Here is a 12,748-nt window from a genome sequence, read left to right as displayed (position 1 = left end):
TAGGCACAATATGCACCACAAACACACACACAAAAAATAGCCCAAAGACAAATATGAAACATGTATACAGTAGACAAGAGCATTGTAAAAACCCATCCACAAAAAAAAAAAAAAAACACACCCACATAAAATAACAGACGAACAGGGTAAGAGTCAACAAGAACAGAAAGCAACCCAGATACAGAAAACAGCTTCCAGGGTGGGGGGGCTCTCAGGTGCCATGAATTAGCTGGTTAGCCAGCATGGTTCTTGATGGGGGGCCCACAGGTGCAGTGCGAATTTTAAAAAAGACCATTTAAGACAAGACAAACCCACAGCTAACATCATTCTCAATTCTCTTAAAATCATCTCCCCTGTTACTCTTATTACCCCTATTACTCCCCTATTCTCTTAAAATAATCTCCCCTGTTACTCAACAAAATTCTAGAGGTCCTTACCACTGCAATCAAGCAAGAGATATCAAAGGCATACAGATTGGAAAAAGAAGAAATTAAACTATCACTCTCTGCTGATATGATATCATACCTAGAGAACCCCCCCAGAGACTCCACCAAAAAGCTACTGGAAATAATAAATTCAGTGGAGTAGCAGGATAGACAATACAAACAGATCTGTGGCATGTACAAATGAGGAGTCAGGGGAAAGGGAAATGAAAGACTCCATCCCATGTACAATTGAACCCAAAAAGATAAAACACTCACAAAAGAAGTGAAGGAACTTTACAACAAAACTACAAGATACTGCTAAAAGAAACAGAAGGACACGCTTAAGGGGGAGAATATTCTTTGTTCCTGTATTAGAAGAAGGATAAACGATGTTAAATTGACCATTCTACCAAAACTAATCCATAATTTCAATGCAATCCCTATCAAAATTCAAATAGAATTTTCCAAGCTAACTGACAAATTTGTCCAAAAATTTATGTGGAACCACGAAAGGATGACAAAGGGGCCAAAACCATTCTATGGGGTAAAGGAGGTCTCTTCAACAGAACGTGCTAGGGAAATTGGACAGCCACAAATTGAAACATGAAATTAGACCACCACCTAGCACAATATACCAAAGTCAAATCAAAAGAGATTAAAGATCTAGATATTATATCAGAAACTCTAAAGTTTATAGAAGAAAATGTTGGTGAAACTTTGCCGGACCTTCACATCAAAAATGTATCTGGAGACTCAACCCCCGCCCCACCCCCCGGGCATGGGAAATGAAAACAAGAGTAAATAAATGAAACTAAAAAGCTTCTACACATCGAAAACAAATTACACAAGGATAACCAGGCAGCAGAGTAAATGGGAGAAGATACTTGCATATCACACATCAGACAAGTGACTGATATTAAATGCCTATATAGAATTGGTACAGATCTACAAAAGCAGCAAACATAACCCAATAAAAGAAGTGGGCTAAAGAACTAGACAGCTCTCTAAAGAGATACACAAGGCCCACAGATACATGAAGAAATGCTTCATTTGTCATTAGAGAAATGCAAATTAAAACTACACTGAGATACCATCTCACACATCTGAGAGAATGTCTTAGATCAACAAACCAGGAAATGACGGGTGTTGGAGATTGCGGACAAAGGGAACTCTGCTATACTGCTGGTGGGAACGCAAACTGGTGCGGCCCTTTGGAAGACAGTGTGGAGAGTCCTAGACAAACAAAAAAGGAAGCACCTGGTGATCCAGCAATGCCACTCTTGGCCATTTATCCAAAGGACACTCAAACATTAACTAGAAGGGACATATGACAGAGTCTGGAGGTAGTGCAGCTGGTTAAGCACACGTGGCGCAAAAACGCAAGGACCGGTGTTAAGGATCCCGGTTCAAGCCCCGGCTCCCCACCTGCAGGGGAGTTGTTTCACAAGTGGAGAAGCAGGTCTGCAGGTGTCTATCTTTCTCTCCCCTTCTCTCCATTTCTCCCTGTCCTATCCAACAACAATAATAATAGCTACAACAATAAAACAACAAGGGACAAAAGGGAATAAATAAATATTTAAAAAAAGAAGGGACATAGGCACCCCTTGTTCATTGCTGCAATGTTTCCAATAGCCAGTGGAGTGGAGGCAGCCTAAATGCTTATCAACAGATGACTGGCTAGAGAAGTCATGGTATATGCATTCCATAGAATATTACTCTGCAATCATAAAAGATAATATTGTGTCCTTTAGGACAAAATGTATGGAACTAAGGTGATTATGCTTAGCAAAATAAGTACAAAGAAGAAAGACAACTACCAGATGGTTTCACTCAAGTCAAATCTAGAGAGCTGATTTAAATCAACTTGCCAAAAAAAAAAAAAAATCTAGACAAAACAGAAGCAAGCCAACTGTTTGTAAGACTTACGAGAACTATGATGATCATCTTTGGTAGGTGGGATACAGAACCTTGGTGGGTGTAGTGTGAAACTACACATTGTCATCTTACAATCTTGGAACAAACTATTAATAACAAAAAACTCTGAGGGAGAGGGGGAGGTGAGAGGGAGGGAAAGGGGGAGAGGGGGGAGGGGGGAGAGAGAGAGCACACCTGGGACCTCTGGGGTCAGAGGCATGCCAAACAAAACAGGTAGAAAGTTGTGGTTCTACTGGTGTTTCATATGCTTCATAATCCTGAGACAACCCGTCTCTGCCTAAGATCAAAGCATCTTATCACTCACATTTAAAAACAGATAAATAGGGAGTCAGGCGGTAGCGCAGCGGGTTAAGTGCAGGTGGCGCCAAGGGCAAGGACTGGTGTAAGGATCCCGGTTCAAGCCCTGGCTCCCCACCTGCAGGAGAGTCGCTTCACAGGTGGTGAAACAAGGTGCAGGTGTCTATCTTTCTCTCTCCCTGTCTTCCCCTCCTCTCTCCATTTCTCTCCTCCCCCCAGGTGACCCCAGTCCTTCCCCCATGTGACCCCCACTCCTCCACCCTGTGACCCCCACTCCTCCCCCCTGTGACCCCCACTCCTCCCCCCATGTGACCCCCACTCCTCCCCCGTGACCCCCACTCCTCCCTATGAGGGGGGCAATGACATCAGCAACAACAATAGTAACTATAACAATTAAATAAGGGCAACAAAAGGGAATAAATAAATATTTTTTAATAAATAGATAAAACAGATGAATGGAACTGAAATTATCCCCTTGGTGAGGGTCAAAATGTAATATACAGACATCCCAAGATTTAAGACTTATGCAATGTAATAACCCAGAGTTATCTTTGCAAAAAACTGATCAAGCAATGAGAAAAAAAAAATGTCCATCTTGGACTGGGATATGTAGCTTCTGCTTTCAGAAAAGACTTACTTGAGTTTTGCTAGGGCCTTAACTATCGCAAAGTCCCTCCGCTGGTTAGGGGACATCCATCGATGCTTTTCTGCCAGAGCCAAAGTTCTCCCTCCAAAGCCAAACATGGCTGAAAATCCAAATCGAAGAAGTTTGCTGCTGGTGCTGAAGGTACAGACATCAACTGGTTGGATGTGCCCTTGAACATTACAGTGGAGGCTATTTAATCAGCTAGTAGAGTAGGCCCAGTTAGCAAAAAGCCAAGCAGAGAACATCATCATCAGTTGTAGATTTCAGACTATGCTTTTCTTCTTCAGATTAATAGGGGAGAGAGAAACTGTGAGAGCACCAAAGGGTCACTCTGGAACATGCAAGGCGAAGTACTGAACTTGGGACCCCAAACCTGAGAGACAAGTCACTCTGCTAACTCCAGGGCCCTAGGATATTCCACCCCATCATGAGCATCCTGACCAAGAACCTACTGGCCCTTCTCTCTTTACCTGTAGCTTCTACAATTTCCACTTGTAACTTTTCAGGTTCAGAGACAAAAACACGAAGCACTAAGTTTTATTACTTGCTGCTACTTCATTTAAAGTTTAGTTTTAAGAAGTGAAGTAGATATGCAAAGCAGATCTAATGGTAATTTTACAATGTATTTTATATAAGCTTTGATAATTTTTCCATCAGCTGGAACAAAAAAAGATCTAGGAGACATGTATTGACAGAAAAAGGTTTCACATGCCCCCCCCTTTAATAGCATAATCTTAGCCCTCAATATCTGATGCTCTTAAATAGTATGAATGGGTTTCCTTGATTTAGTTATATAATTGTGACGTTGGAGGTAATTATGTTTTTTCCTTTTTTTTTTTTGTCTTGACTTAGTAGAGCTTCTATTATTAAAAGAAGATTTTTTTTTTAATTAAAGAAAGATTTTTTTTTTATTAAAAGATTTTTTTGGGCATTACCAAAAAAAAAAAAAAAAAGGCTTTCTCTTTAGCTCTCAAACAATTCTGTGTTGAAAGAATTGATCTCTTTGTAGATCAGTCTGACAGAAACAGCTTTTGTTATATAAGAAAAAGTTTCCTTATTAAACATGAAATCTTTTGAAGAATTCTTACCCATTATAATGTGCAAAGTTGCAGTTACCACATGAGCGACTCCATGAAATGAATGTGCCAATATGTTCGTGGAGCCTGCAAATCAAAGTTGAAATATGTATCAATCAATATAGTGTGTTTACCATGAACTATTCTTATCATACACCGTTATCTCTAAGTACGCTAAATAAAAAAAATTCACGGAAATGTTGCTTCTTATTCAAAGTTTAGATACACATTGAAAGGCTGATGACTACTAGGGTTTAGAAATTAGGAAATAGCTTTTGTATTACAGTTTTCGCCCTCATGAATAGTGCTTTCCTATCAAAGAATGCTGGCTATATCAAAGCATCTTCTATCCTTCAAGGTAGACTTAACGGTGGACTTTAGGACCTACCAAAAGAGCACTAGGAGTATCTCTGAGGAACAGAGACAACTGCATAACAAATCTAAATGCTGGCTTAAAAATGCAAAAGATCACTACAAAATAAAGAAGACGTGCTTTAAGTACACTTAAAGAATCTTCATAAGATCTCATCTAATGGAGGTCACATTAATGATCTGACAAGTAGTTTCCGAGGTGAAGAAAATATTTAAGTTCATGGCATTTCCCATGATATGAAAGTCGGTACTGAGACATCACCAATTTCTTATTTTCATAGTAATTACTATAATTTAAGATTTAAATGGATTTTTTCCTGCCAGCCTACAGAGGAAATCGGATTGTCTCAAGTTGGGTCTTCATAATACTCACCTGTGTCTGGAAACTTTGGGTGAAGACCAGGAAGTAAAAATCATTTAAGAAAAGGATGAGGTATAAAAAAGAAAAAGAGGGGACTGGGCAGTAGCGCAGCAGGTTAAGTGCACATGGCATGAAGCGCAAAGACCAGCATAAGGATCCCAGTTCGAGCCCCCGACTCCCCACCTGAGGGGGGGGGTCACCTCACAGGTGGTGGAGCAGGTCTTGTCTATCTTTCTTCCCCTCTCTCTGTCTTCCCCTCCTTTCTTGATTTCTCTTTGTCCTATCCAACAACGACAGCATTAACAATAGTAACAACAACGATAAACAAGGTCAACAAAAGGAAAAATAAAGTATACAGAAACAGTGGACTTATAGTGCAAGCAATGAGCCCCAGCAATAACTATGGAGGCAATATATATATATATATATATATATATATATATATATATATATATATATATATATATATATATATATATATGAAGGAATTCCAGTATACAGCGAACCATGAAAGTACAGAAACATTGTGTCAGTTATCAAAACAGAGGCTAAGCCCCTGGATTTGTTATTTAGGACCATTCCTATGTGGTCAGATATTTTCTTCAATTAATATTACCTTGTTTTTGTGTTTGAGTTGCTCATCTGGACAAGATGAAAATATACTAGACATTATCAGCCAAGACCGTCATTAAAATAGTAATATTTATTAAGAACAAGTCTTAAGTACCAGATCTATAGTAATACAATGGAGAGAGTAGTTTGTCTTAGCCAATTTGAAATCTGATCCAACCAATTCATCTGAAGACGAGTTTTGCTAAGACCTCTCTTACTTGGACTAGGACCCACAGCCCAGCAGCAATAACATCTGGGTACTTAACTACAGTTTCGATTTGCAGGCTCTATCCTAGAATCAGTGAGTCAGGGTCTACATTTTCATACAATTCTTGGATTATGTGCATGCACACCAACTTGGAGAGAGACTCTTCTAGAGCATGTGTATCTGGAAAGAGCAGCCATCAGCATCACCTGGTTGTTAAACGTGCAGATTTCTAAATTCAACTTCTAGTCCATAAAATTCAAACTGTCTAGGGCCTACGGGTGTATGTTTTAATGAGTTCTCAAGGTGCTCCCTTCATATGTTACCCGAAGGCTTGCAAGTAAGCAGACCCAAAAGCTATAACTCAGAGAAGATTTACACAGCAGTCAACTACCCAGGTCTTTCCAATTACACCTTGACACTCTACTGCCTGCCTTCTGCCATCCAATTCAAACTGATTTAGAGTGGATGGGGGGGGGGGGAAGAGGAAACAAATCGATCTATTATTTCCCAGTCAGACTTTTGATAACAGTTCAGAAGCAGGTTGCACAATTAGCATGAGATATTTAAAATCATCGATGAATTCCAGTATTCCAAGAGACACATTTCCTCCAGTGACAAGGCTAATTAGGAAGACACCATAAAAGCATTGCTCTTGAAAGTTTGTTTAAAAACATGATGCAATGTCATGTGCAATAGAGAGTGACATCTATCTGACTCAAGAAAATACTCTTGTTTTGCCTGTGAGTTTGAAGTATCCTAATTATACCCAAGTATAAATCCTTTTAGGGTGCTATTTTAAAAAAAGTGTATGTCTTCTCAGACTTTGCAGTATTTCCTTAACGGTGTAGAACTGGCCAGGATGGTAAGTAAGTATGAGCAGAAGTTAGCATCTTTTTTTTTCTTCAATTATTCTCTACTCAGATTAACCTGCATCTTTGTACTGCAGCAAATTTTTAACCTTCTGAATTAAAAAAAAAAAGGAAATTTGATGAGGTAAGTAGAGGTAAAACTGTAGATTGCTCTGAATTTTTGTTTGGGCAGTCTAAAATTTGATGGCACGTTTCAGGAAAGTGTATTCTATTTGTAAAGATGTCTACCTGCCAAAGGAACATGCTGCTCACATAAATAACAACTCTGTCATTTTAGCATTCCCACAAAAGCTCTAAATGCTCTCTCTCAAGATAAGCACTTTAATTAGCTTGAAAAGTTATTTTTCTTAGCGCAAGCTAACGTCAACTCTGTCCACATGCCACCTGCCCAGACCAACTAAAATGTATGTAGCACAAGGAGTGAGCACAGAAGTAACAGTTCCTGCAAAGCATGACTGATGGAAGGATCAGGAAGAAACTACAGAAGGGAAAAAGAAACTGTCCTTGGAAGTGCAAGCACTTCTGCAGAACAATTAACTTAATTAACCAGACACCATGAATATTCATAAGGCCGTTAATGTCTCCCACATCCAAACAGATAAATGTGATGTGATGACTTCCTATTCAAGCATATCTAAAATTCTCATGAAAACTGCACCTACACTTTGGTTCTTTGCCTGAAATATCATCCAAATTAACAGTCCCTCGGCAATATTTTATTCTGCTCAGATTAATTGGAAAGCATGGATTTATTAATGGAACTCCATAGGAATAGATGGTTTGGAGAGATCAGTAGGTTGATGAAGCCTTGTTTTACAACCGGACCTTTTTGTTGTTGTTTTTTGTTTTACTTTTATGTCCTTTCAGGCATTTTCACCTTCTTCCCTCTCCTTTTATTCACAATCCTTCTGTTCAGCTCCTTAGCACCAGTTCCCATAGCAACAAACACTATTGCTGATGGCCAGCAGTTCAAATACAGGCTTCCCGCATCTGATCCATTTGAGTCTGACCATAATTCAGCAGCTTAGTCTGTTGGCTCAGTGAAGTAATTTACTCAAAACTATCCCTCTGGGTGTCTCTCTCCAGGAGGCAAATGGCTCCAAAGGCAGACTGGCTTCTGTATTCTGCCTGGAAACTTCCTGCCTAGCTCCTGTTCTCTTTGGTGAGCAAAACTTAGACTAGGCACAGAGCCCCTGTAGTGAATCTACTTTGCACACGACTTCCTCCTATTACAGGAAATTAGTAAACTGGAACTTCTGCCCAACAGTTAAGAGTTTTGACAACAGGCTATATAGCCCCTAAACCAACATACGGTTTCAAACTGCATTTCTGCAGACATATGATAGGCTAAACGTGCTTTCAAAATCAAAAGTATGAATAAAGGCATAAGAATGATAAAAACACTATTCCTTCACATATTAGAAAAGAAGTAAGGTCTATGAGTGTTTTGCGGCTACCAGCTCACTGCACACCAAATCCATAAAATCTCCCCACTTTTTTTTTTGCCTCCAGGGTTATCTTTGGGGCTCAGTGCCTGCACCAGGAGTCTACTGCTCCTGGAGGCTATTTTTCCCTTTTGTTGCCCATGATGTTTATCGTTGTTGTGGTTATTATTATTGTTGTTATTGATGTCACTATTGTTGGAAAGGACAGTCAGAAATAAAGAGAGGAGGGGAAGACAGGGAGAGAGAAAGATAAGACACCTGCAGACCTGCTTCACCGCTTGTGAAGAGACTCCCCTGCAGGTGGGAAGCCAGGGGCTCGAACCGGGATCCTTACTCCTGTCCTTGAGCTTTGCGCCACATGCACTTAACCCGCTGCGCTACCACCTGGTCCCATCTTTCCACTTTCGATGCCTGGCACTGGGTGGACTATCACAAGTTTAAGTACCGATAAAGAGTACTGAGCTTATAACAAGCATATCCATTTATCAGGAAGGTAAATGTTGAATAACATTCCATCATTACATACAGAAGCACTAAAATAACAAAAGTAACAAAGAGCTGGCCCAAATTAAAAGAAAAAATTGATTGGGGTTATTTTGTCTTCTATATAATGATTTGTTGAGGATTAACTTTAATCATCTCAAAGGCACCCTGACACAGCGGATAAAGGCTGCCACACACTTGCCGACACATTCTATTTCTACATTGTCATGGCACCTTGTCACTATACAGTTTCGGTATGTCCTGCTTCTCTGTCTTGTATTTTCATGCTCTGTTTTTCCCGTGAAAAGGATAACAATGTGTAATATTTTAAAAACAGAAACAACTGCTTTCCTACATGACTAAGTAATAATTTGGGAGAAGTGGCTCAAATAGCCTCTCCTAAACTTTTGGGAAAAAAAGTTGTTTTCTTCTTTTCTGGGCCAGTGTTTCTGACTGACACCCATTTTCCCTGGCCCCTTTCCCTGGACCAGGAATCCCCGTAGAGAAGGCTCCAAGCAAGCTGCTCCTTGGCTTTGAAAGCTCCTTTTGTTCTGCTGATCAAGTGTAATTCAGACCCTTTGCAGTGGCATCCAGTTTCAACCTTGTTTAAACCTATTCTGACTCACCACCCAATAAACAATCTTTTCTCTTGTCTTTTGCCTTGACTTTTATTATCTTCACAGCCAAGAAAATAACTCAGCCTCATCTTTTCACGCCAGAGTCTACCCATTTTAGGCCTAATTTAAAGGTTACTTATCCTATAATGCCCTTACAGTCATTCACTGTGCGTGTCTCCTCTATCTGCTGGAAATATAGCAATAAAAAAACAAAAACTAAAAAAGCCTTTACCCATAGAGTAAGCTTTCCCTCCAGTGCCATGACCTCTCTAGTCAGAGTAAATTCCACTGGTATTCTCAACCCTTTGATTATGGGTGTTATCTCATTTTACATCATATAAACCTGTAAACAGCTTGACTAGAATGGGCATATTTGAAATTTCATAGCGGGGACTGTATTGTTGTTCTAATTATATTGGAAGGCAGAATAAAAACAATCACATTTATTGGTTGTGCTAACTATATTTAAACCTTCTCATATACCAACTAATATTACAGTAAATTTGTAATTAAGGCACTATGTGCTGTCTTTCTTTTACAGAACATGAAGCCTAGAGAAATGAGCTTGTCCAAAGTTTCATATTTGCATAGTAAGTCCTCCCTCCCTCCCTCCCTCTCTCTCTCTCTCTCTCTCTCTCTCTATTCTCTCACCTCTCTCCTCTCTCTTTCTTCCTCTCCCTCCCACCAGGGATTATCACCGCACTGGTATGGCTCTTCTGTTTTCTGACACCCTCCCTCCCTCCCCCAACTTTTTCTTTCCTGTCTGTTTGAGAGAATTGGAGAGGAGGAGCAAGAAAAGAGAAATACACCTGCAGAATAACTTCATTGCTTATGAAACTTCCTTCCTGCAATTCGGGACCAGGTGCTTGAAAGAAATAGCTCATACATACTATGTGCTCTACCACAGAAGCCACTGTCCCAAATCTGCGTATTTAATTCTTTGGTATACTGCCCAAGTTAGGAAACAGGGAAAAAGAAGCTAGGAGGAGGATCCAATCTAAGACACCCCTAGTTCCTCCCTTACCTGCTGGTATTATGCCGAGGGGAAGCTCGGCTCGTACTGGAGTCAGGATGCGTCCCGCTTCCACTCCAGCGTTCTTCTGTGCTCGAAGAAGCAACGCATGAACTACTTCACTCGCAGACCCATCTCCACCGACACAGACGACACTCGGGGGAAGAAATTAAGCAGCATGTCATAAAACATGTGTATGACTACTCTCACCCGCACCTTCAAACATTTTATTATCTATCAGTGAATAAGACAGTATAGACACTGCATTGGTAAGAGTTACTTCAAAAACATAATATCCAGATGAGACCCCACAGATAAAATATTTTCAAGTGTGTTGAGAGATTCTCAGATATTTGAACATGTCACAACACAGAGTACTAACCACTATTCGATCACAGGGAGCTAACGGGGACCCGAGGACATGTCAACTCATGTCTGACCCACATTTTGCTTCAGTACTCAAAAGCATATTATTCTCATCTTGTTAATGTGAGTGTATAGCTAGACTCAGAAAATCCAACTAATTTTCAGTATAGCTTTGTAAACACAGGAAGCAATATAATTTATGTAAGATGCAGTATCTTAATATAAGGGAAGGCTAATTATTACTAGTGTATGGTGCAGTACTTGCAAAACTGACCTGATTTTCACCCAGAATACTTATTTCATGGCACTTCTAAAATCAATGTTACTCCCTTTTGAACCTAGTCTGAACGAGTATTCTCTTAAGACTTCAAGTTTAGTAGGCCATGGGGACCGGGGTAAGGCATTAAAATTTTGTTTCCAAAAAAAAAAAAAAAAACAGAGCCAACAAAATAAAATAGCTTGCCTTGATAATGCACTTTTTTGCCATGCGAGTGACCTGGGTTCAAACCCAGCTCCTACAAAATTGGAGGGAAACTCACTACCACAGTGTCTTCCCCTTTCTCTCTCTGCCTCTGTTTGTCTGTGACCCATTCTTTCTATCAGAAAATGTCAGTCCAGAAGATGCAAAGAAAAAGAGAGAAACGGAGTCGCTATCACAGTCTTGTCACTTTACTACAAACAAGGAAGATTTTCTGTTATTAAAAGCATCCTGGGAGTCAGGCGGTAGTGCAGCGGGTTAAGCGTACATGGTACAAAGCGCAAGGACCTGGGTAAGGATGCCGGTTTGAGCCCCCGGCTCCCCACCTGCAGGGGAGTCGCTTCACAGGCGGTGAAGCAGGTCTGCAGGTGTCTGTCTGTCTCTCCTCCTCTCTGTCTTCCCCTCCTCTCTCCATTTCTCTCTGTCCTATCCAACAACAACATTAACAACAATAATAACTACAACAATAAAACAACAAAGGCAACAATAGGGAATAAATAATAAAAATAAATATCAAAAAAAATAAAAGCATCCCAAATCAAGCTAAGTAGAAGTGGAAGAGTGTGCTCAATCTAGCAGAGGCAACTTCTCAGTTCCAGTCCACTCACACTGTCTGGGAGGCAGGTTGAAGGGAATAGCCATCTTATAGATTTTACTAGATAAGCCACAGACCACAGACCCTGAGTTTGGAGTGAGCCCTCTAATCTGTAAATATGAACAACTAACACCGAATATACTTAAAAGCAGCCTATGGACCCTAACCAGCAGGGGTTGGTGATGTCATAATTTGAAGAAGCTCCATAGATGGGTGAATTCAGAATCAAACGACACTTTTTCTTCCAATTCCCTTTCACTTCCTTCCTCTCATTCTTACAGCCCTTATAGTTAGCTGAGGTTTAATCCAATGGCTTCACAAAAATCTGAGTAGTGATGTTAGTAGAAACACACTCCAGGATAGGGGCAAGGACATAAGTCACTTTTGTCTGGGGGCATTCTTTTATTTCTTAGTTAATTCCGGGGACAGAATGTGGCTACGGAGTCAAGGAAACATGATTAGCTCTACTGTGGGCCAACTTGATGTGCAGTGTGATGGCATGTTCTTATTAGCCATTCAGAATCCTGTGAAGTAGACATTCACTTCATCTTTTTAATAGGAGACTCGAGATTTGGTGTGAGCATTATCTTCATGTGTTCAGAGATCTCCTTTTTTTAGATTTTTTTTTTTTACTGTTTATTTATTCCCTTTTGTTGCCCTTGTTATTTTTATTGTTGTAGTTATTGTTGTTGGATAGGAGAGAAAGAAATGGAGAGAGGAGGGGAAGACAGAGAAAGAGAGAGAAAGACAGACACCTACAGACCTGCTTCACTACCTGTGAAGCGACTCCCCTGCAGGTGGGGAGCCGGGGGCTCGAACTGGGATCCTTATGCTGGTCCTTGCGCTTTGCGCCATGTGCACTTAACCCGCCGCACTACCGCCAGACTCCCGTATTTAGAGATTTCTATGGACAGATTTCTCAGTCTGTGAACTTAATGTTTAGCTCTCAGA

At 40.3% G+C, this 12,748-nt stretch overlaps 1 protein-coding gene across 2 annotated transcripts in view; it reads right to left on the bottom strand.

Moving 5' to 3' along the window:
- The window catches only part of CERKL (ceramide kinase like), a 116,366-nt gene that overhangs the window by 12,160 nt on the left and 91,458 nt on the right, over positions 1–12,748 (bottom strand). For both annotated transcript variants that reach the window (XM_060177624.1, XM_007522150.2), the window contains exons 5-7: positions 10,371–10,513; positions 4,392–4,466; positions 3,295–3,472 (exon numbers count right to left, since the gene is read on the bottom strand). In XM_060177624.1, the coding sequence (XP_060033607.1) occupies positions 3,295–3,472; positions 4,392–4,466; positions 10,371–10,513 (396 nt within the window). The remainder of the gene's footprint in view (positions 1–3,294; positions 3,473–4,391; positions 4,467–10,370; positions 10,514–12,748) is intronic.

The sequence above is a fragment of the Erinaceus europaeus genome, chromosome 18 (genome assembly GCF_950295315.1).
Source record: "Erinaceus europaeus chromosome 18, mEriEur2.1, whole genome shotgun sequence".
Lineage (NCBI taxonomy): Eukaryota > Metazoa > Chordata > Mammalia > Eulipotyphla > Erinaceidae > Erinaceus > Erinaceus europaeus.
This window is presented reverse-complemented; position numbering and strand designations above follow the sequence as displayed.